Raw genomic sequence first — 25,039 nt, 5'->3', positions numbered from 1 at the left:
CTGATGCCCCATTTTTTTCTACATATGATGGTGTTCCCCTTCCAGAACAAAAAAACCCAAAAAACTGGAAATGTCATTGGGTGATGTGGAGCTTTTGTAGTATGCATTTTTCCCCGCTAGGCAAGCATCGAGCAACTTGTTAGTTAGTGCATCCAGTGGCATCACCTGGGAAAGTTCTCTCTGGTTACAGTGAAGTTTTGTGTAAAAGAAGTTTCGCTCGAACTTCGTTTTTGGTGACGGGTGATGTAAGAAAACAGAGTGCGGCTGTGGAAATTTTGTTTCCTGCTTGGGAAAAATGCCGCAGAAACTGCTGTAACGTTGAATGCGGTTTACAAGGGCAGCAGTATGGGAAAAACTCAAGTGTACGAGTGGTTTTCTCATTTCAAAAAAGGTGAAATAATTTTGATTGATGAAAAACCTCATTCTGGATGTCCATCAACTTCCCAAACATACAAAAGTGTCTACTCATAATGCATTTGGATTTTGTTCCACTAAGCTTTCAATTTAGAGGTTCTGAAAAGACAGTATAACAGTATGAGACAAAAAAGGTCTGATTTGTGCAGACAGTGGAATGGTTTTGCTACCAGAGGCAGTGCACCTGCTCACCCAGAAATCTCAGTGTACCAGGTTTTGGCAAAAAAACCCAAAACAACCAGCATGATCTCTTGCCCCACACAACTTACACACCTGACCTCGCTCCATATGACGCCTTTTTGTTTCCGAAAATGAAGAGGGACATGAAAGGACAGTGATTTGATGACATGGAAAAAGTGAAGGAAAAATGAGGGAAGTGCTGTCAGCCATCCAAACAGATGAGTTTGAAAAATGCTTCCAACAATGGAATCGCAGATTTAACCAATGTATTAAGTGTAATGGAGAGTAGTTTGAAGGTGATAGGGTTTTTTGTAAAAAAAACTTAAAATATATAGCTTTGAAGCAAAACAATTCCACTGGGGGGGAGGTACCCTCTCATATAGTCCAGCTTTTTAGATTATTTGCTCAGCATACAGAATGAATAAGTATGGTGAGAGAATACAAACTGAGACACACTTTTCTAAGGGAACCATACAGTATTCCCTTAGACTACATATATTTACAGGCTCCTCATGAGCACCGTTAAGTGCTCTGAAGTTTCCATTTTTCACAATGTTATCATTTGTTGGAATCCACAGAGTTGAATGCCTTTGCATAATCGATAAAACACAAGTAAACATCTTTCTGGTATTCTCTGCTTTCAATCAAGATCCATCTAACATCAGCAATGATATCCCTCCTCTTCTGGATCCTGCTCTATATATCTATTTGTATATCGGTATCACACTGCCTTTCATTACTACTTTTATAATAAGTCTTGAAATCAGACATAGAAATGCTCTCGATCTATTTTCTTGCTCAGACTTGCTTTGCCGTTTCTAGGCTCTTTGCATTTTCATATAAAGTTGAGCATTAATTGTGAATTTTCCAAAAGAGTCTGTTTGGATTTTGATTGGGACTGTGGATCATTTAGGGATAACGAAAAATCTTCATGAGTGAAGAAAGGTCACAACTTTTACCATAGAAAGACATTTTATATTTTGATTCAGCACATGTTACATCTTACAGTATGCTCACTTATTGTTTTAAAAAATCACTAGGGATATATTTCCTTTGCTAAAACTTCAATTCAAGTACTATATATATAAATATAGTATTTATAAACATGTATTTAGCTTTTTACTGTGAGTTAGGTGGGGTTCACAGAACATTCAGTAACTTCTTGAATCTCCCATTGGCTTGCCCTGCTTCCTCTTTTTCTCTCTCCTATCACCCTCTTGTTAGATATTGTCTTCTCCTTGCCCCAAGTTCACATGTCTACTTTCTAGGCTATTTCTTCCCCTTTCTTCACGCCCTCTCCCTCCCCAGTAACCATTCAGACTTTTGTTCTTTTGATATAAAAACCTTTTCTTGATAATCTTCCAGTCAGAGTGGCCTCATACAATCTGCACCCTTTTGTGACTAACTTCACTCAACCTCACGTCCTCCTCCAGTTCCATCCATGTCATGAGGTGCGACAGATCCGTCATTCTGTCACATCGTGAGGGATTCCACTGTGTGTACAGACCACCGTTTTTTTGGGGCCATTCTTCCCCAGGTGGGCATCTAGGTGGTTTCCATCTTCCAGCTACTGTGAATGGTGCTGTGAAGGGCATGGACGTGCACACCTCTGTTCGTGCGTGTATCTTATTTCTTTAGGGTATAGACCCAGCCGAGGGATTGCTGGGTCGGAGGGTATTTCTCTGCCTAATTGTGTGAGGAAGCACAGCGGTTGTGATAAGTACTATATTTTACACTCTGATTTAAAGCCTGCTTCTGAACATGGAGTGCAAGAAGTGAAACGGTGGTGGGGAAGTTAATGGCATCAACATGCATTCTCAGAACAGAGACGGGAAATGCGACTCCAGTCTGAGATTGCTAGGAGGTGAAGAAGTAGGAAGAGGACAGCAGTCAGATCTGTGCAGTTTCAGAGGCACCTCAAGTGGACTCGTAATTGCAGCTGAAGGACAAATTGCCTCTGCCATTTCAACCTAAAAATTACTGAGGTGGGAATCCTCTGACTGTAGTATTTCTCCCAAGTGGGACCAGGAGAGCCTCAATCGGTGTCTCAGACTTTCTTTCCTGGCACTCCTTTGTGGGTCACCTTCTATATCTTCCTGCTCCCACATGTCACACTTGGGCAAAGCTCACTCCTAAGACGGTCTTATCTTTATCCCTAGATGAGGGTCCATGCTGGGAAGTTCAATGACAGGTTGCTCTGTATCGTCTTTGAGTGAAGGAGAGCTCGTGGTGGTGGTGAAAAGGTTTGACACACTTTTAAAAGGCGTAATCGCTGACTGAAGGCTGTTGATTTGATTTCACTGAGAGGCCTTCGGAGAAAGGCCCAGAAGCTGACTTCTGCGAGAGCAGTAGTGAAACTGTTATCAAACACAGTTCGAGTCTGACATACGTGGATTGCCATGATCCAGCATCGACTTGACGGTAACTGGTTGTGGAAAGGAGTCCCGTACATGTAGGTCCACTTCAGCGAACCCAGTTCCAGTGGCGAGAACAGCCTGACCACACGGGGCAGCTGCCCATGCAGGCAGGCCAAAGCCAACGCAGCATTTTCCAGGAAACGCACACAATCAAGGAGGATTCAAAAGGCCAGAGCGGCCAAGCCAACATATTTACAGTACTAAAATGAGCATCTCTCCTTAAAAAACAATATAACCTCCCGCCAAATCCAACCGAAACAAAAATCCCTTGCTGCAACTGAATAGAATCCAACTCATGGTGACCCTGTAGGATCGGGTAGAACTGGCCCTGTGGGTTTCCAACACTGTAACTGTTTATGGGATTACAAAGCCTCCTCTTTCTCCTGTGGAGCCGCTAGTGGTTTCAAACGGCCCAACGTGCAGTCCACTTGGTTTTTAGATGTGCATTTCTTTTTTGGAAGAAAAATAAGATTTTCTAAAGGAGGAAACTTAAAAATACAGGTTTTCATAGTTCTAATTCTTGCAATGTGGAAAAAGCATCCTGGAGAAAATGTCTGCTTATTGTCTGAAGTCCAGTTAAGCATTCATAGGTCAGTGCATTACTAGTGTGGGGGGATGGAGTAAAACATACAGAAAAGGCTTTCTGAAATCACAAAGACATTCACTATTAAATAAACATGTAGATAAAAGTCTTTTTTAAATGACGAAGACAGGCGTTTTTAACAGGTATGTACTTCAAAGAGGGCAACTTTCCTCGCAATGGAACAAGCGGTTATTTTGCTGTGGGCAGGGCCCATACAGAGCTACTTACTCTTTGCAGCATCATTATCAAATTATTCTTTTCTTTCACAAAATGATCTTGCTCCCGCTGAGCCTGCTGGACAATGTGATTGGCTTGCTTTTTCAATGCAGAAATTTTCTCCTACAGGAAGAGATAATCAGAGAGAGCCGTACATGAGATCGTCAAAAGGTTGCCAGACTGACGAGGAGAGAGGGAAAGCCTATTTATGACGGGAATAACAGGGACCACGTTTTAATTGATGAAGGGCTCCAACCCCCATCCCTTTGTGTCACCAGGGGAATCTGAGCTGGGAGTTTGCTGGTGGTGGCGGGCTCATCGTTTCTGACCCATGGGCATGACCCAAAAGAGCCCACACTCAAACCAAACTCGTAGCTATCGAGTCAATTCTGCCTCTGAGTGACTTTACATAGGGTTTCTGAGACTTCCTATAAATCTTTATGGGAACTAATAGTCTCATCATTCTCTCTCGGAGCAGCTGGTGGGTTTGAACCACTGACCTTGCAGCTAGCAAGACAATGTTGAACTGACAGCAACACCAGATCTCCTTCCAAAAACCAAACCAAGTTTACTGCTAGCAACCCTATAGGACAGGGTAAAACCGCCCCTTCGGATCTCCGACACTTCAAACTTTTATAGGAGCTGATAGCCCCCCATTTCTCCTCTGGCAGATTGGTGAATTCGAACTGCTGACCTTGTGGTTAGCAGCTGAGAGTATAGTCCACTATGCCCCTAAGCCTCTTCCGGGGTTCCTTAGGCAGTGATAATTATGCAGAGTCTTGGGAGCTTTTTCTTTTGCTTGCCAACCTCAGCATTTTTCTTTACTTAAGGCCAATACAGTTCAAGTGCTTTACAATCTATTTTGAAGAACCTGGCAGTAAACAGGAAATCTTGTTTTACACTATAAATGAATCTTTGACCCCATGAGAAAAAACAACAATGAAATTTGTTCTTTTAAACTGAGAGCTGGGAAGTTTCCTCCTTCTCCTCGTTCCCTCAATTTTAGCAGATTAGTACAGCGTTCTCAAGCCTGACTCTAAATTACGGAGCAACACGAGGTTGGGTTTGGGTGCTTGGATGTGGGTGGGGACAGTACTTTGCGTAGAATTCCGTGGGCTATTTCTAGTGGCAATAAGCCACCAGTCAGCTTTGCTAATCAGTGAACAGAGAAAACAAAGGTGATCCCAAAATAGGCTTTGCTCATAGAATTAGTCTAAAGCGAGTTACTATGGTTGCAAAGGGAAGTAATTTACAACAAATGTCCGAATTCCTGATTTAAGTTTTCCATCTTAAAAAATAAAATTATTCACAAGCCCCAGGCAGGGGTGGCAGCTGCCTGCTGTCCTTGGCCCCACCTAGGAAATCGAACCCTCTCCTTGGCTGAGCCTCTGGTTGCCCAGGTAGATGGGGGTGGAGGCTACAGCAGCACTGCTGCCCGAGGGAGTGTGCCAGGTTGGGCCACCCACCTCCCCACTGGGTACGCAGGGACCAGATTCCCTGATCACTCGACGCACAGCCACCTCCACCTCCCAGCTGTGACACTGGGCACCCGGGGGCCAAATGCCCCGACCACTCATGCACGGCCACCCCCACCTCCCAGCTGTGACACTGGGTATCTGGGGGACAGTCACCACAGCCATACGACATCACCCCTCCCATCCCCGTCTGCCTCCTGCTTGGCCCTGTGCAGGGACTTGAGGACATGCTGCCCGGCTGGACAGCCCTCAGCAGGGCTTTTGCTCTGGTCGCACGTGTGGCACCATGTGGCCAACAAGCTGCTGCAGCCCACAGTCCAGTACTGAATTCGACTGTCCAGACCCCAGGCTTCTCCACTGGCTGCAGCCGCCTGCCACACTAAAGGGTGCCGCATGTCCCCTGAATAAAGGCCCACAGCAGCAAATAAATAAATAAATAAAATTGTTCATAAATGCATCTGTAGCGCAATGTAATGATGGCAGACAAGTCAAGGTAGCTCGTTTGAAATGGGAAGCATCGGCTGTATGTCAAAATCCATAATCTGCCAAATATGTTATTATGTGATCCATACACAACGAGATTCAATGCAGAGACAGATGTCATTGAAGACAACGACACTTTAAAGCTAGACTAACCATACTTATGCACCACTTGCCTCTGGATGTAGGCTAGATGGAATACATTTTGTTGTACCGTGGTGGCTTGCGTTTGCTGTGATGCTCGAAGCGATGTCACTGATAATTCAAGTATTAGCAGGGTTACCCAAAGTGACTAGGCTTCATCACACATTCAAGAATAAGAGCAGACTACAAAGAAGGAATAGGCTTCCAAGGAAAACCATGTGCACAGCACTGACATCTCAGATATTGACGGCCCAGTGCACAAAAGCAGCACACTGTCAGGGAGAGCGCCAGCTGTCGAAGCCCTCGGAACAGAAGACATTCAAAACATGACAGAGGAAGCGCTGCCTTTTCAAAGTAGCGCTGACCATAATGACGGGAGTTCAGTAAAGCCACGGGAATAAAGCCTTCAGAGCCCTCATCGACTGATGGAGAAAAACTCAAAATAAGAGACAGCTGTAAGATGCACTAGTAATCTGAACCTCGAATATATGACGTATGAATCTAGGCAAATTGAAAGCCGTCAAAAATGAAATAGAGCACTTAAAGATAAGCTAGGAATTCATGAGCTGAGATGGACTGTGTGGGCCATTTGGTATAAGAAAGTCATATGATCTACAATACCGAGAATGATACAATCATACAATCAAGGGAAAGGCATTGCATTTTTCATCAAAAAACGACATTTCAAGATCTCTCTTGAAGTACAAGGCAGTCCGTGAGAGGATTATATCAATAGTTATTACTTAAATTTATGCACCTTTACCACTAAAAAAGCTAAGATGAAAAAAAATTGAAGAATTCTACCAACAACTTCAGTAGGAAATTGATCAAACATGCAATCAAGATGCACTGATAATTATTGGCAATTAGAATGCAAAAAATTGGAAATGTGGTCTTGATAGAAATGAAGGTGGAGTTCATATGATACAATTTTGTAAGATCAATGACTTGTTTAAAGCAAATACCTTTTTTTCCACAAAACAATGACATACATGTGGACTTCTCTAGATGGAATACAGATAACTATAACTGACTACATCTTGAGAAGAAACCAATGGGGAAGCTCGATATCAGCAGCTAAACCTCGGCTGGGGCTGACTGTGAAGCAGACCACCAACTGCTCCTAAGTACGTTGAGGTTGAAGCTGAAGAAAGATAAAACAAGTCCATGAGAGGTAAAACATGCCCTTGAGTCTATCCCTCCTGAATTTCGAGAACACCGGTAGAAAAAAAAATATTGCTGCATTCAGCACTAAGGGCAGAAGACTTGTGAGCTGCAGATGAACAAGAGCATCATTCACGAAGAAAGCAAAATGTCGTTAAAAAGACAGAAGAAAGAAAAAATCAAAGTGGATGTCAGAAGAGACTCAAACACTCTTAATCACAGGCAAATGGAAGAAATACTCAAGTTAAAGAACTGAACAGAAATTGTAAAGGGCCGCTAGAGAAGGCAAAGCCAGGTATCACGTAATACGCAAAGACCTCGAGTTAGAAAACCAAAAGGAAGAACATGCTCAGCTTGTCTGAAACAGAGAACTCAAGAAAAATTCAAGCCCAGAGCTGCAATATTGAAAGATTCCACTGGCAAAATACGGACTGACATAGAAAACATTAAAAGAAGATGGAAAAAACACACAGTCACTGTACCAAAAAGAACCAGTCAACATTCCACCACTTCAGGAAGTAGCATATGAGCAAGAACCAATGGTACTAAAGGTGGAAGTTCAAGCTACACTGAAAGCATTAGCCAAGGCTCCGTGCGTTGATGGAATAGTGTATTTGTCTAGGTACTTTAGAGAAACAAATCCACAGCAACTCATGTATAAGAGTTTTATGTAAAGAAAGTGTGCATCACGAAAACATCCCAACCCAATGCTGCCCAAGCCCACAAGTCCAACATTAACCCATTAACCTGACACCAGTCCACAAAACAGAGGCAATGATGCCGACTGCAGGAGGAAAGCTGAGTCAGTAAATGAATAAGCATCTCAGCACTAGCAGGGGTCTCCACACGGCTGCTCCAGCACCCAGGGCTGCATTGGGATAGGTCCATGTAGCTTTTCCTTGGGGATGTCTTGTAGGAAGTCAATCTTGCAAGCTGAAGCGGGAACTGCTAAGGCAACTGCACCCTGGTGCGACCATCACAAAGCAAGAGACCGGAGAACTAGAAAGGCAAGGCTCACCACCCATTTATCCCTCCGCCTTTCAATTAGCCCCACGTGATTATCAGCCAGCTTGGCACAATTAACTAACTCAATCCACCCCTTGCCAACCTTGCACCTGTATATAATTCTTAGCTTCACAATTGCAATTAAGTAACACCTATACCTTAACCCTATAATCCTGTGAATTTTTTCCCCTACCTATGAAAGTTTGTAAGCCAACCACTTCATGCCTTTATCTCCCCCAATTTTGGGTATCCAATTTATATACTGTCCACTTACATCAACCCAGTTCTCAGAGAAGAAAATCATTTTTCAACATGAAGAGTCTTCATTCCAGTTGGAACCTTGTGAAGTCTGCATCCATAAGCAAAGTCAAATCCAGACAGGCCATCCATAAAGTCAGCAACAATATGCACCAGTTCACAGGCTCAAAAATCTTTATTTGGTCGGGTTCTGGTCAACTCAATGTGGGCTGCCTCACTCAGCCTCCACAGGGTGCCCATTGGTCGCCCTGCCTTAGACCATGGACTCTCACCAACTCAACAAGCCTAGGCCCCTCAGGCTAGGTCATGAACCTTAGACCAGTCAACCCGCTCTCGTCTTCTCCTTTTGCCCCTGTAAACAAAGTCCACAGGTGTCAGTGGCCAAACTCAACCTGTCTCTTTATTGCTGCATTTCTCCGACTGCTACTCAACAAGTAGATCCAGGTGGTCACCTAGCAAGCATTTCAGCCTGCTCACAGGCTCCCTTTAACATTCAGTCCCAGAGAGGAGTTTTCTTCATGGTTCCAGAATTTTTCTAGCTACTGACAAGGACTGCTGGTTCCTTAGTATTCCAAAGCACTGGGTGGGACATATATTTTCAAAGCTTTTTTACAGATATGGCCTAAACCCATTTAAAGATCAAATTTTAATGACTGAAGCAAGTGGACTTACAAACTTCCTAATTTTCCTACTTCCCATATTTTCCCCAGAAAAGCAACCAAGTAAATAGTGTGGCTTTATCTGACCTCTGGCTAGACAAAGATGGAAAACTTCCAGGAGGGAGAGGTCAAACAAACATCTACTCTCTATCTTATGACTTGTTTCTCCAGTACCCAACTCCCAAGGTACCATAATGTATTAGTCTAGGTACTTCAGAGAAACAAATCCACAGCAACTCATGTATAAGAGTTTTATGTAAAGAAAGTGTGCATCACGAAAACATCCCAACCCAATGCTGCCCAAGCCCACAAGTCCAACATTAACCCATTAACCCAACACCAGTCTACAAAGTCCTTCACCTCACAAAACAGAGGCAATGATGCTGACTGCAGGAGGAAAGCTGAGTCAGTGAGCGTGTAAGCATCTCAGCACTAGCAGGGGTCTCCACAGGGCTGCTCCAGCACCCAGGGCTGCATCGGGATAGATCCATGCGGCTTCTCCTTGGGGATGTCTTGTAGGAAGTCAATCTTGCAAACTGGAGCAGGGAACTGCTAAGGCAGCTGCACCCTGGTGCGACCATCACAAAGCAAGAGACCGGAGAACTAGAAAGGCAAGGCTCACCACCCATTTATCCCTCTGCCTTTCAATTAGGCCCACATGTGATTATCGGCCAGGTTGGCACAATTAGCTAATCAAATAGCAACTGAAATGTTTCAGCAAGCAGACACAGTACTGGAAGCACTCACTCCTCTAGGCCAGGCAATTTGGAACATAGCTACTTGGCCAACTCACTGGAAGAGATCCTTATTTGTACCCATTCCAAAGTTAAGTGACCCAGCAGAATGTTTAAATGATAGAACAATATCATTAATATCATATGCAGATAGTATTTTGCCGACAATAATCCAACAATGGTTGCAGCAATACATTGACAGGGAGCTGTCAGAAATTCAGGTTGGATTCAGAAGAAGGCATGGAAAAGGTTTATCGTTGCTGATGTCAGATGGATCTTGGCTGAAAGCCTAAAACACCGGAAAGATATTTACTTGTGTTTTATTGACTATGTGAAGGTACTCAACCGTGTGGATAGTAATACACTATGGATAACCTTAAGAAGAATGAGAACTCATCATACGTCATTGTGCCCCTGTGAAACTTATAATACACGAATCAAGAGGCAAGTGTGCGAGCACAACAAGGGAACATTGCATGGTCTAAAATCTGGAAAGGTATTCGACAGGATATAACACTCGATCTGTATGGTGAGCAAATAATCAGAGAAGTTGTCTTATAAGGAGAAGAATGTGGCATCAGGATGAGAGGAAGGCTTATTAACCACCTGCGATATGCAGATGAGACCACCTTGCTTCCTTGAACTATTTGTTGCTGAAGCTCAGGCACTGCAGTCTGCAGTATAGCTCACATCTCAATGAAAAGACCACCACACTCCTCCCAATGGGCACAAAAGGTAGCATCATGATAAAGGGAGAAACATTTGAAGTTGTCAAGGATTTGACGTTGCTTGGTCCACATGGAAGCAGCAGTGAAGAGATCAATGCATTCACTGCATTGGGAAAATCTGCTGCACAAAACCTCTTGAAAGTGCTGAAAAGCAAGGATGTTACTTTGAGGACTAAGTGCCTGACCCAAGCCGTTGCATTTTCAATTGCCTCGTATGCACACTGTGTATTGAATATGGAAGACCAAAGAAAACTTGAGGCAAGACAAATCTGTCTTCGACGAAGTCCAGCTGGAAAGCTCCTTGAAGGCAAGGATGGTGAGACTTCATCCGTGTAATTTGGACATGTTGTCAGAGCAGTCGCTGGAGGAGGACTTGGCGAGGGAGTGGGGCAGTGACAAAGAGGAAGGCCTTCAGTGAGACGGACGGACACAGTGGCTACTACGATGGGCTCCAACATAGGAACAGTTGTGAGGATGGCTCAGGACCGGGCAGGGTTTCATTCTGTTGTACACAGGAGTGCTCTGAAGTAGCAAACTCCAAGGCTCCTGACAACAGCAACAACCATTACTTATTGCCAATACGTGGGGTGGGTCAAAAAGGATTGCTACTAGGGTTCCAATTCCTATATGGCCAGGTTTATTTCAAACAAAATATGGTCAAACACGTGGCTACAATCCATGGATGCCAGTAGAACACTTGTCTCAGTAGGGTGCTATTAAAAGAAGGTACTTTGGACACTATAGGAAAAATTAATTTTGAGGTTGAGGCTAGTCTCAAATTTTAACCAACTTACGTGGACAACATCCCAAACTGCTGAAACGTTGCAAACGGTTTAAGGGAATGCTTCCCTAAAGAAAACAGTAGGTTTTGGGGTGGATTAAAAGTATTTTAAGGAAGATCAGGAGGACCTTAAAGAAGAGTCAAGACGGGGAGAACCAACAACCTTGATGAATGAAGAAACTATGGCCCGAGTCCAGACACAGGTTTTAAAAAAGTACAGAATTACCATCGATGAGGCGTCGATCCCCTGCGGTTTGACATTTCCGACGTTAAGTGAACATGCCGGCCTCAGCCAGTGCTCAACTTGATGGGCGCGGAAGGCGCTGTGCGACAGAAGCTAGCTCCAAGAGCCGATCGACGCGTTTGCCAGTGAAAGTTAAGGAAGGCTATTTTACGAAACAAATGATAATCAGGGACACGTCACGGGTTTACCAAAACCATCCAGAGAGCAAGGCCCCATCGAAGAGTGGCTTCCAAGATGATCTCTTGGCCCGGTTAAGTTCAAGGCAGAGCGATCAACTCCGAAGGCTGTGGGAACTGTCTGGGGACTCTGAGAGGGTGACTGGGAGGTTTTCTTGAATCACACAGGAGAATCAGGAATGGGAGGAGGGCTTAGTATGAAGTTTCAGGAAGATGAAAATCTGCAACAGTGAGAACAAGGACAGAAAAGGTGCCCCTAGAACCCCCCTCCCCCATAATGAGGCGCCTGCTGATTCATGGACGGTACCAGGGGCTGCTCTATGCCACTTTCATTGGGAAGTTCATCCCATCCAACCTATAGCCTTGATCTTGCCCCGCTTGACTTCACTTTGTTCCTCAAACTCCACGAATATTTAAAAGAAACAAGACACCAAGACCACATTTTGATGAGTGCAGATCAAAGAGCCCATCATTTTTCAGAAAGGTTCCAAAAAACCCCCAAGACCTAAGGAGTCTATCCTGCCCCTGTGGGTTTTCAAGACTCTTCCTCGTCACGGGAGTAGACAGATTGGGCCTAACTTGCACCCACTCTGTGCAGCAGGGCTCTTACAGGGAGAGGGAAATACTGCCTTCGGAAGAGTACGGATCTAGATGGAGGTGATGTTGAGCAACGTTGCCTTCTTCTGGATAGTTTTGTTTAACAATGGTGTTAGGACTTTTTTAGCAACACTTGTTGACTTGCCCTCGTATGTCTGCTGCCTTTTTCTTTGGCATTTGCCACACCAGGCACAGTTACCTTCCTGGTAGCGATGCTCCGCTGGTAGTCGGCCACTTCCCGCAGGAGCTGCTGGGTCAGGGTCTCCTTTTCCTCATCCAGGCGACTCTCATTCTCCAGCTGCTGGAATTCCAGGTCTTCAAAGTGTTTGCTTTCCACGTCCAGCAGGTCGGCGTCCTTGGAGGAAAAGGAGGAAAGAAGAAACAGCAGAATGACTACAGCCTCCGTCCCATGAAGAAGCGATTATTAAATGCAGACGGTTCAAATATTTTTCAAGTTATGACAGTGAACGGACTCAGAAGAAGGTAACGCTCTCTTTAGAGGTAAGCCCCAAAGCAGGGCATGCTACAGGGGAGCTGAAGTGAGAGGGATTGTTACCTAGCCATCGCTTGCCCACAACTCAGTGAACATCGGCATTCCTGCTTTAAATCCACTACGAGGCTTGAGAACGAATGGTGAAATATTTTTTGTCTGTAGACCAGAACTATGACAGTCTCCTGGGCCAACTATGTTGCTTGAATTTTTAAGTAAACTAAGACTTTAATAAAGAGATAGATTCAAGATTCATGCCAAACAGAAATCTCTAAGAGGAATGCATGCACCCTCAGTGGTACAACATGTTGGTAACTACCCCAAATGGTGTGGTAGTTACATCATTTGTTGTCAATTTGAGATTTAAGAGTGAAGGGGTGGAGTTTAGCCTGTCAATCAGGTCGCAGCTTGATGACCTCATTCGGAGATAAATAGCTCACTGGAGGCGGGACACAAGCTCACTACCTGTGAGACATTCCTGTGGTCAAGACACATGGAGCTACACTAGAGCCGGGGGTGAGGGTGGGGGTGTTTGAAGGAGCCACATGGAACCCCCTGCCAGCGTTGAGATGTTTTCAGTGCCACTGGATCCACAAGACTTTCCACCCACGGGCCTGTGATCTTCCTAGTATGTATTTCATGAATCTGAAGAGGACTTTATAGATTGGTATCAGACATATGGACTAATATTGGACTTAGGGACTTGATCTGGACTGAGCTGGGATGTTTTATCAATCTTCAATACCTCTTGTATATAAAGCTTTTTCTTATATACCTACATATGTGTCTATGAATTTGTTTCTCTAGTCCACTCAGACTAACACAACTGAGATGTGAGGAAAAGATAGCATCCATTTATCATACTTAAAAGTTATTAATTTATTAAAGTGTTTTCTTTTTCAACTACTTAGTAGATATTTCCTAATGTACATGTAGGCAGAAGAGTATAGTTACTTAATTATGTATATACATGTATATACACATACATGTACACACACACACGTATGTATATATATATATCATGTATGCCCAGAGAGTTTTATTGAAGGGAATTCAGAACATTTGGAGATTGTGATGCTAATACCCATTTGATGCCAGCGAGTTTATTCCAACTCATCGTGACCCAAGAGGGCAAAATAGAAATGCCCCTGTGGGTTTCTAAAACTAACTGTTTCTGGAAGTAGAAAGTCATCCTCGGAGTGGCTGGGGATATTGAATTACTGACCTCATGATTAGCGGCGTACTGCACAATCCACTATACCACCAGGGCTGTAGGCTTCTTGAATCCCTGAAAATTGCTCACAAACCTTTGTCTACCTGCATTTTCCTGGGAAAACTGTTCCACAGTGTTGACCAGTCACAAGTGTGGATTGTCACTACCCATTTAAGGAAAACCTGCGATCACAGTAATTAAGTGGTTGTAGAAGAGGTTTTCTGCAATGTGAGATGATTTAGTGTAGAAACCATTGCATTCATATATCTCTATATGTGCAGATGGGTGCATGTTGTAAAACAATGCTCCAATCTCCAACTCTAAACATCTCTGGCTTTTGGAAAACTTTCACAGAACTATAAATAGAAGCTTCTTAAAAATATAAATTATTTATAACTTAAAAATGATAAATTATTTGTCATTTATAAGTAATCTACGATCTGAAGGAAAGTCAGCTGGATTGTGTCAGCCAAGGATCTATAGAAGTTACTTAGCCTGGACTCTACATACTCCTTGGTCAATTAGACTTCAAAAATAAATGGGGTAAACAGTTTAAAATACTTTTTAACTCTCTACCACCTCCCCACTCAGTTTTTATGTGAATAATAAATTTAGCATTTTAATCAAATGGAAAACATTTCTCTCTTTTGTAATGAATTGCAGTCTGGGGATGATTCATAGAATGATTAGCTACCATGCAATTACCACCAACACTATAGCAACGAGGTGATTATGTCAACAAAGACTGTGGGGTCACAAAGCTTAAACACAGGGAAAGCTTACGTTAAAAACGTAGGCAGCATTTCTTAACACTTCCTTCCATTTCATTTGGCCACAGGAATACAGTCTTGGTTCAGTGTTATTTATTACACGTAACATTTATCTGTGAGTTCGACAGCAATTTCTAAAGGAATTCACGAATTTGGACAAAGTCTAGTTGCTATAGAAGGAATGAAAGCACAACTCAAATTGATCTTGAGACAAAATATCTGTAATTTTGCTCTTGCATATCAAAACAAAAGAACTGATCTATTTAGGACTATACATGCACAGAGGTGAAGAATAGACTTGATATGGCCAAGAGAGACTGCAGTCACAGCCCATGGCAACTCAATGCCGACTCTGAAAACCAAGTCAGATCGCTCCTGTCCTATACTAACCCTATGTGCTGTTGAATGTTACAACTCAGAGCGACCCTGGGGCTCAGAGAGGACTGCATCTGAAACGGCGAGCTTCATGGGAGCAGACTGGCCAACTTCCTCCTGTGGGAAGCTGATGGGTTCCAGGAGCCAAGCTTGAGCTCAGCAACAGAACACTTAAGAACCGCTGCACCAGGACTCGGTACGCTGCACAATCAAACAATCTCAGTGGACACTGTTCACTGGAGAAAGATGATGGAAGTCACGGAGTCCCACACCTCCTCACTTGGAATAATAAAAACATGGAGGACCAAAAGGCTGAATGACTTATCCAATAGGAAAGGTCAAACTGGCAAAATGGTAGACCCACTGAGAGGGGGAAAAGTCTCCTGATTATAATGATCACTTTAGAGAGATTTTTTTTTTAATTTAAAGATGGAAATCAACCGTTCATCTAACTCCGACTTTCTTTGGGACATTACTCACCATCCCAGGGAACACTTCTACTGGCCGGTCTGTGTCAACTGGGAGCCCTGGTGGCACAGCAGTTAAGCACTGGGCTGCCAACTGAACCATCAGCAGATCCAACCTACCAGCCGCTCGGGGCAGTCTGCCTTGCTAACAACTGACAGACTTAGAAGCAGCAGTTCGACACTGCCAGGCCCTATGAGTTGGAATAGACTCAAGGCAGTAAGTTTGTTCCTATTGTCTGTTTGTTTATGTGGATGAAACCAAGGGGGTTGCTGACAAGTTACTTGGGATCTTATTCCAGGAGAATAAAGTGAACAGATCTCTTATGATCAGAGGAACAGAGGCTGCTATCCGCCAGAATCTCTCCTAAAATAAGGGCTTTATGACCAGAATTGTATACTCTCCTTCCAGAGGCAGGGGGAGGGGCACCCTCTGTGCATCATGTCCCTTTCCCTGTTTGTGGTCAAGCCCCTGAGAATTTATTAGAAAAAATATGGGTTATCCTACAGAATCTACATGAAAGAAATAGCAAGTATTTATATCAGTGTGCATTCCCATGATTAAATGACTCAGTAAGTCTATTTAAAGTAATGTTTATGAGGAACACACACAGTAACTCCATAAAGGAAGGGAAAAACAAAATAGATAACTGTACTACCGACCCTGGGTAAAGAAATTCATCTTTGTACAATAAAGCGAGCAGAGGGGAAGAAACCTTTTTGAAGGTGGTAGCCAACCTTGTCAACCTTGTAAGCAATAACAAGCACCGCTTTGCAGTTTAGCCTATTTATAAAGGGCACTTCTTATTCCATAGCTTTCCATCTCTGTAATATACTGAACGGTGCAGTTCTAATGTTTTATTGCCCGCGGATGTTCTCAGAGGTCTGAACTAGTTTTGTATCTAAGTCGTTTAAAGCATTTTCAAATGTGAGTCATCTGGATTAAGGTTGCAACTTGCCTAGTCTCTGGATTCATACACGGTTACATACCGAGAACGGATTAGGGTTGTGTCACTCCTTTAAAAGTCCCAGCCTGTTAACGATACTTCCTCAGGATCACAGTTGAGAGGAAACAGCCAAGCTGTCGAGAAGCTCAGACATAGGAAGTGACCATATGGTGCGTGCCTAACACTTCAGGAGGACTTCCGGCTTTCAGAACATAACCGGCATGGACAGGTTATGCGACTGCTGGAGCTGCATAAAGGTTGTGAAGCTCTCGGATGAGAATGCTTTGAAAGTGTGTGCAAAACCCTACATCTCTGGTCTCAGTATTTGATTGTGGTGGTCACGTTCCTGAGCCTCACTGCCACTAAGAAGCACAAAGACAAAACAGTCGGGCTGGATAGAAAGGAGCTAATGAGAGAAGGGCATCATTTGAGGACAAGAGTACAAAACCAAGCTAGGAAAAGAAGGAAGGGTGGGGTGGGTGGGGTGGGGATGAAGCATTCCAAGGTAAATCATCCTCCTGAGACAGCAGAGCATAAAGACGGAAATGCCACTTGAGTCAAATGTTACAATTTGGGTAGAGAGGACAAATCCAGAGGAGTCCTTTTGTCACAAAGAATAACTTGGCATTATAAAGTAGGTGTAGGTCTTTCACAAGGAATTTTTCAATGGATTGGCACAATTATATATACGGGCAGCATGCAAATTTCCATTTAAAAATTATCTAGCGACTAGAATTTATGCAAACATATGCTACATGAAGTATAAATCACAGGCAGGTGGAAGTTAATTCAAGGGGAAAATAGAAACAAAGGCCCCAAACCGGGTGCATTCCTGTTTGCTACTGACCCTCTGCAGTTGCTGCTGTAACTGCTCCCTCATGGACTCAGGACAATTGTCCAGCTGGGTCTTCTGCTCGGAGAAAAGCTCCTGAAGCCTCTCTAGTTTTTCCCTTTCAGCATCAAGCTTGACCTTCTCCTGAAGGTCAAAAATCAGAAAATAGAAGAATAGACATTATCTTCATACCTCACGCCGGCGCTGGTGAACATTTCCCAATGGTAATACAAACACAAACATACAAAAACTCTAGATATTCTATGAAACACATAGCAATATGTCATGCTAGGGACTAGCGAGAGGAGGTGTGGATGAAAGGAAAGACAGGTGGCCCCTCCGTACTTCCCTAAGGCACGGTCCACTTTGTTGGGCGTTGACAGTGACTTCCCTCTTCCTGCCCTCCTGTCACTGTGTTGAGAAACAGGTGGAGCATGATAATGTTCATCTGTGGTCAACAAGACACACACACACACACACACAAGCAAAATAAATGTCAGTGAAATCCATAAGATAGCCTTGCAAAGGGCCACTTGTCAGAGAGCCGAAGAGAAAGGCATAGAGCTGGGATTTCTCGTCTAAGCACTGTCAAACATCCACTTCGGTCAAGGCATTTATTAAGTAAGCTTTGGAAATTATCAAAATTTCTTCTCGGGTCTAAGGAGTTCTAGGTGCACTCATGGATATCCCAGGTACATAAGGTGTTATGTCAATGGAGACCACCCTCTTGAAGCTGTGTGATGCGCTTTCTGTTCTTCGCTATGTGAAGCCCAGGCTCAGTGAACCTAGAGGGGCAGCAAGGAGAAAAAGGGGCTCAGAGGGAGCGGGGTACAGTGGTGGTGGGAGACGATGTCAAGGAGTCCATGTAGCAAAAGACTGTTTGGAAACTGATTGTGGTAGCAGTTGTGTAATTCTACTTGACGTGACTGAAATATGGATTGATATGGTATATGTATGAGATTCAAACTAATAATAATAATAAATAATTGTTCTAGTAGTGATTTGGCAAATTTCAGAACCGCAGCAATAAGAGAGTGAGGTTCCAGCGAGGAGAGCATCTAATTCAGAGGTTATGAGGGCTAATACAAATGTGAGAACACTGGTTGTGGTTGGAAAGAGTTCTACAAGACCGGCAGAGAAACAGGGAGAAGTTATTTCACTATAGCTTAGATAAGCAATGATTAGGAAATTTACTGAGGAAATACAAATGATCCTTTAATTAATGAATGACTACAAGACATTAAAGCATCGATGGTGGGGCAGAAAGACGGAGAGAACATTCAGGAGCCAGACAATGAATGGAAGAGAAAGGAGAAGCTCACGCTGAACCCCTCCCGTGTCACACATGCCCGAGTGACCCTCACAAACTGCACTGTGGCCTCACCAATGCCACCTCTTCAATAGAGAAACAAAACACCATCTGTTTAAGGCCACTCTCCCCACCTTGTGTCCACGTTGTGAGGCGTGGAGCCCTCAATGCAGAAGTTAGGTCACACCTGCCCCTTGGGTAGGCCCTCAACCTAAACAGAGACACTGTCCGAACCACTACCATGAGGTGACCCTCTGGAAGCAAGGTAACCAACGCCCCGTTTTCCTAAAGCTCACTCTACATGAACCAGTAGAAAGAAAATCACCCAGAAGCATATCACATGAAGGATCGACCTATAACCTCCCCCCTGGGGGATGGACAACAGTAAAGTGGGTGAAGGGAGACGTCAGACAGGGAAAGATATGACAAACATTTATAAATTAGCAAGGGTTCATGAGAGGGGGAGAGCGGGGAGGGAAGGGAAAAAATGAGGAGCTGATGCCAGGGGCTTAAGTGGAGAGCAAATGTTTTGAGAATGATGAGGGCAATGAATGCACAAATGCGCTTTACACAATTGATGTATGTATGGATTGTGATGAGTTGGATGAGTCCCTAATAAAATGATTTTTTAAAAAGAAATAAACCAAAAAATAAATGAAAAGTTATTATGGTTTAAATTCAATCCTATAAGATAGGAATATCTGTGCCAGTTTTGCTTCCATCTCTATTTCTGGCTTACATTTCACAGAAAATGTAGAAACTTATATATGTTTTCTTTCTCAAAACATTTAGACCCAGAAGCCATAACACTGAGAAAAGAACTGAATTGTTTGCAGAAACAGAAACTTGACAATTTCTCTCTTCTGGCTCCAGAGCAAGTTTTCATCTACAAATTCTACATTTGGGCGATCCCAAACCATCTGAACATTTTAAGGGAAGAGTTGCCTTTTCAAACACAGCTGTTAAGATGGTTACATCTACTCAAAATCCTCAAGCCCTGCTGAAGGCTGAAGAGATCGCAGTTCTAGCATTAAAACCTATGCTCTTCCCATATCCATTTGAACAACAGGAGACCCTGCTGGTCTCTCACACACAGACGTCCCATCGTAATTACTTCAGGTCAGAACTAAAAGACCGCAGCCATTTCTTAAGCAAGCAGAGGGTGAGATCTTTCATAAAGAGCATGTTTTAATCATCAGATATTTTGATAATTCTGGTTGAGAAAATGAAAAATGCTCCATGTTTCAATTAAAATGGAGTCTGCAACAACGTGAACCGCAGTAGATGATCAGGACTGCCCTCCACCGTGACTGGCATGGCTGCTCCCTGGGCACACACACTGCTCACGGGCTGGCAAAGGCAGCAGCATCCTTCACAGAAAATGGAAACCCCAAATGTTAACCTATGCATAGTCTAAATGATCACTATTTTTTGCTCTTAATAATATCAACAATACACACCGATCTCATCTGGCTCAGAAAATGTGTCATTTCCTCTGTCTGTAGATTGAAGGTGGCCTTATCGAGCAAGAGAATTCTGTCTAAAAACAGTTCTATTTCTATTGCTAACCTCTGCAGCAAGCCTAGTTCAAAAAGGAAAAAAAAAAAATCAAACACCACAAAACGTTTCATGAGTTCAATGCCCTATGTGCAAAGCCCTAGAATTTAAATTTATATTTGCTAAGCAACATCGATGCCGCGTTTGATAGGTGGAAAAGAACTCATTGGAAACATAGGTTTCAAATCTGAAACCATCACCAAACCATTCCTCAGGGGCTCTCAAAACTCTCTTGTGAATAACAAGCACAGATATAACAAGCACGGAAGACAACAAGTTTAAAAAAAATACCTCGTGTTTACATAGTGCCTTCCTTCTGAAGTGCTCAAAACGTTTCACAATTCCACACAGGGGGCCCGGTTAGGAGAATTACGCAAGCTGGCACCATCAGCGCGTTGTTGGTGGCTTCTCTGTAGTTTACCAGGACCGCTGCGACCACGACCGGGGTCTCAGAGCAGAAGCTCAGGGAGGTCAGAGCTCGAGCAAAGGAAGTAGCAGGGTGAAAGGAAGGGCGAGTGGCAGGTGGGTTGGGGCAAAGATCAACCAGGGCCACAGTGGTGACATCACCCCTGCAAGAAGCCAGCAGGACACCAACCCCGTGCCAGAAAGAAATGATATTCCTCCCTTCTCTTTACTGCCCAGGAAATTTTCAAAGGAAAACGAACACTAGACAGGTAGTTAATGTGAGCTCTGAACACCACCTTCCACCATGAAGGGAGGATGAACAGGCGCACACAATTCACAGTATTTAAGGCCTTCTTCATGTAAAATATTAAAACTGAGTGTGATTCCCTCTACTCTAGAGTGAAATAGCTAGGCTCCCCTAGTGTAATTACACCAAGCACAATGACCATCTTCCAAAATTCACAATAGACAGATCACAACTTTTATTTCTTTTTCTGGGTGGTGGTGCTGCTGGTAGGGCTGTTGTTGATAGTGTTAAGAGTTACTTTCAGTAAATGAATTAAAATTCACTTTTAATCAATTTTAAAATTCTCACACTGTTTGGGAAACATGATTATAAGAACCTGGAATGCTTCATGTATAAAGAAGCCTTTTGATAAGTAAGAAACGACCATGATTACCCTAGGATCCAATAACTTCCCGGAGCACTGTTCTCACATTACCTTGGCTTCTCTTCATGTACCAGCTGGGTTCATTGCCAACCTTAAAAGTCATTGCCAACCGTATTTCCTGTTTGGCTATGGTCAAAGATCAATTATTCACCATTACATTAAAAAGGAAACCAGGGTAGGAAATTGGGTCTCTGTTTGCATCAAAGTGAATGGTGCACTCACCAACTCAATACCTATTTCTAAAGGCCCTAAGAGAAGAGACGGTGGCACGTGGTTCAGTGGGATCATTCAAGTCTTCCAGGTGGGAGACCAGGTTCAACTCCCAGTCCATGCTCCACAGGCAGCCACTATTCCATCTGTCAGGACCGAGTACTGACATCATACGGAACAGGTCACAATGGGGTTTCCAGACTAGCAAGAAATTCCTGGCAACTTACTTCCAAACATTAGTCAACAAAATCTCTATGGATTACAATGGTCCAATCCAGAAAGATCCTTGAGATGGGGGTGCAGGACTGGAGAGCACTTATTCTACGGTGATGGACATCATTGTCGATCAAAAGTACGCAAAGCAAGCGAGGTCCAGAAGAGACAGGACTTGATTGCAGCTTCCTGATACAGTTCTCTTAGCCCTGCGGCCCTAACCCTTGAGGGCACATCAGAATACCGTAATCTAAGGGAGCTTTAAAATATACCATTTCCCAATTCAATCAGACACATGGACAGGAGAGAGGGTATAGCCTAGAGATGTATAGCTTTATAAAATCTCTCTAGGTATTTGTCTGCAACTCAAAGCAGAGAATGAAGGCTGAGTCAGAGATGGAACGGAAGTGCAGGACCAGCAGACTCCAAGAGCCACCCCCTCCCTTGAATCGACTGCTACCAGGTATTCTGATCAGGGTCCTAATGAGGAAGCCTCATAAAACAAGGCAGGTAAACGTGATATAGAATTTCAAATTCTCAAAGAATCCAGACTTATTGAACCCAGGAAACCGGAAGAAGCCTCCGGCACTGAAACACTCCAAACCTTGAGTGGGGTAAATGCTGACGCCCCCTTCTCACAAGATGGGGGGTAGCTCAAAACGTAGAGAGTGTCACCTTGGAGTACTGCATTCTTTAAAAACCGAACCAAACCCAGTTGTCCACAGGAGAGCAAATGGACAACCGTCGATCGTCCAGAGGAGAGTAAGTTCACGGGGATGGCACAACGAGGATGGAAATAATGGGAGTGTTGTGAACAACGCAACCAATGCCACGGCACATCCTGCACAGAAGTGGCTTCATGGACACTTCATGTCTTGCTCTTAAGGCCGACCAGCAGTCAAACCGTCCAATACGTCAAGATACAGTAACATTTAAAAAGAAATCCAAATGTAACAGCAAATCTCTCTAGGTGACTCTACTATGCAGCCAGAGTGGAGAGCTGCTGCTTTGAGTCAGCCAGCATTAGACAAAAGCACAGGCAACTGCGCACCACTTGATGTTTCTAACGCAGGCACAGCATCCTGAGAGAAGCCACCAAAAATTGTTCTTCACACCTTTACTTCAGAATCAAGAAGGCCTCTCTTTCATGCATCTCAACTGTGACAAGTTAACTGTCAAATTAAAGGCCTAGAGAAAGCAAGTAAAAGACGAACTGAAAGACCCAATATCCAGGATGCACGTAGAGAGAGACCGAGATGATGCATTTTCATTTCCAAGGCAAAATGACCCTCTTTCTTTCTTTTTAAAGAAATCATTTTATTGGGAGCTCATACAACTCTTATCACAATCCACACGTCAATTGAATCAGACATGCTTTCATTCTTTTCTAGATATTTACTTTCTTTTTTTAAAAATCATTTTATTAGGGGCTCATACAACTCTTATCACATTCCATATATACATCAATTGTGTAAAGCACATTTGTACATTCATTGCCCTCATCATCCTCAAAACATTTCCTCTCCACTTAAGCCCCCGGCATTAGGTCCTCATTTTTCCCCTCTCTTCCTGCTCCCCCCTCCCTCATGAGCCATTGATAATTTATAAATTATTATTTTGTCATATCTTGCCCTGTCCGACGTCTCCCTTCACCCACTTTGCTATTGTCCGTCCCCCAGGGAGGAGGTCACATATACTTCCTTGTAATCAGTTCTCTCTTTCCAACCCATTCTCCCTCTACCCTCCCACTATCACCACTCACACCACTGTAGGGGTCATCTGCCCTGGATTCCCTGTATTTTCAGTTCCTATCTGTACCAGTGTAAATCCTCTGGTCTAGCCAGACTTGGCTAGACATGGCTCGCAGTTGGAGTCATGGTAGTGGGGGTGGGGAGGAAACATTTAGGAACTAGAGGAAAGTTGTATTTTTCATCGTTGCTACATCACCCCCTGACTGGCTCGTCTCCTTCCCAAGACCCCTCTGCAAGGGGATCGCCAGTGGCCTACTAATGGGCTTTGGGTCTCCACTCCGCACTCCCCCATCATTCACTATGGTAAGATGGACATTTACTTTCTATTGAGCCCTTGGTCTCAGCTCTTTGCCACCCTCCAACCCCCACCCCCGCCTCATAACCCCAGTAGATTGTACATTGTTATTATCTTCATCTCTCACACCAACCGCTGTCTCCCTTCCCTCAGGTTTTCTGTTGTTCTTCCCCCTGTAGAGGGGTGTATGGTTATGTGTCGACTCATTGCAATCGGGTCCCCCTTTCTCCCTCCCTCTCCCCTTCTTCCCCCTACCCTCTGGTATTGCTATTCCCACTCCTGTTCCTGGATTCTGTGTGTCGTGAGCACCCATCTCTTATCTATACCTGTGCACATGTTCCGGTCTAGTCTGAATTGAGAAGCAGCACTGGGGTCATGGTAGTGGGGGGTCAGGGAGCCTCAAGGAACCAGAGGAATACAGCATGTTTCATCAATGATTTACTGCACCCTGGTGACTCATCCCCTCCCTGTCACTGAAGATGACCCTCTTTCAAATCATCTACATGATCAGGAGTGTAAAATGCATTCAGGTCAGGTTTTGACAACCTGAGAAAGGCTTGTTCTTTCTTTTCTAAATCGGGAACATTTGGGGTTCTGGTGCTGCAGAGAAAACACCCCGCGCATCAAATGTTTGCATTTGGGAATTGCACAAGACGTGAACGAGCAAATAATGATAGCTGAGACCCCATTCTCTGCAAAGAGGTATGACTTTCTATTCCTTTGGGGGGTGGGGGTGGGGGGACACATTGTCCTATGACTGGCATTTTAGTATGCAATCAATGGATATCTGGTGTTGAAAAAAACTTGGAAAAATCAAGAGAAAGGATTTATATAATCAAATAATCATGGGGGGGGGGGGGGGGATCACCCTAATCTGGAATCCTGTTGAGTTAATCCCCAAATCCCAGGCTATGTTTCCACTTCCTCTCAACTAGGCAGCTGACTTTGAAATGTAAGAGAAGCAGGGAAGGTCTCTGGACACTGCCTGTGGGTTGGCAATGACCTTGACAGCAGTGGTATGAACACTTTGCTGAGGAATGCTGGGCTCCTTGTCTGTCCTTGGCTCTCAGTTGGAGGCAGGATGGGAGGAAGGAACAGGTACTTTGGCAAGATAACAATGGGGGAGAATGGTTAGCCAACGAATATGCAGTGAAATGGGCTATTTTGTATAAGATTAGAAAGTCATATAATTGGAGTACATTGTATGGCATAGAGTGATATTGGCTTCACGCATACCTTTAGGTATGTTTAGTCACTGACGAGGTAGATCAGGATGGTGACA

The 25,039-nt window shown here is 43.8% G+C and overlaps 1 protein-coding gene across 4 annotated transcripts in view; it reads right to left on the bottom strand.

Moving 5' to 3' along the window:
* The window catches only part of PHLDB2 (pleckstrin homology like domain family B member 2), a 282,937-nt gene that overhangs the window by 39,111 nt on the left and 218,787 nt on the right, over positions 1-25,039 (bottom strand). For 3 of the 4 annotated variants that reach the window (XM_045286216.1, XM_004706392.2, XM_045286217.1), the window contains exons 7-9: positions 17,362-17,490; positions 12,455-12,610; positions 3,823-3,933 (exon numbers count right to left, since the gene is read on the bottom strand). In XM_045286216.1, the coding sequence (XP_045142151.1) occupies positions 3,823-3,933; positions 12,455-12,610; positions 17,362-17,490 (396 nt within the window). The remainder of the gene's footprint in view (positions 1-3,822; positions 3,934-12,454; positions 12,611-17,361; positions 17,491-25,039) is intronic. The other variant, XM_004706393.4, reaches the window with a different exon arrangement.

Source organism: Echinops telfairi, unplaced genomic scaffold, assembly GCF_000313985.2.
Source record: "Echinops telfairi isolate 266 unplaced genomic scaffold, ASM31398v2 ScPeMD7_6;HRSCAF=24_0, whole genome shotgun sequence".
NCBI lineage: Eukaryota > Metazoa > Chordata > Mammalia > Afrosoricida > Tenrecidae > Echinops > Echinops telfairi.
This window is presented reverse-complemented; position numbering and strand designations above follow the sequence as displayed.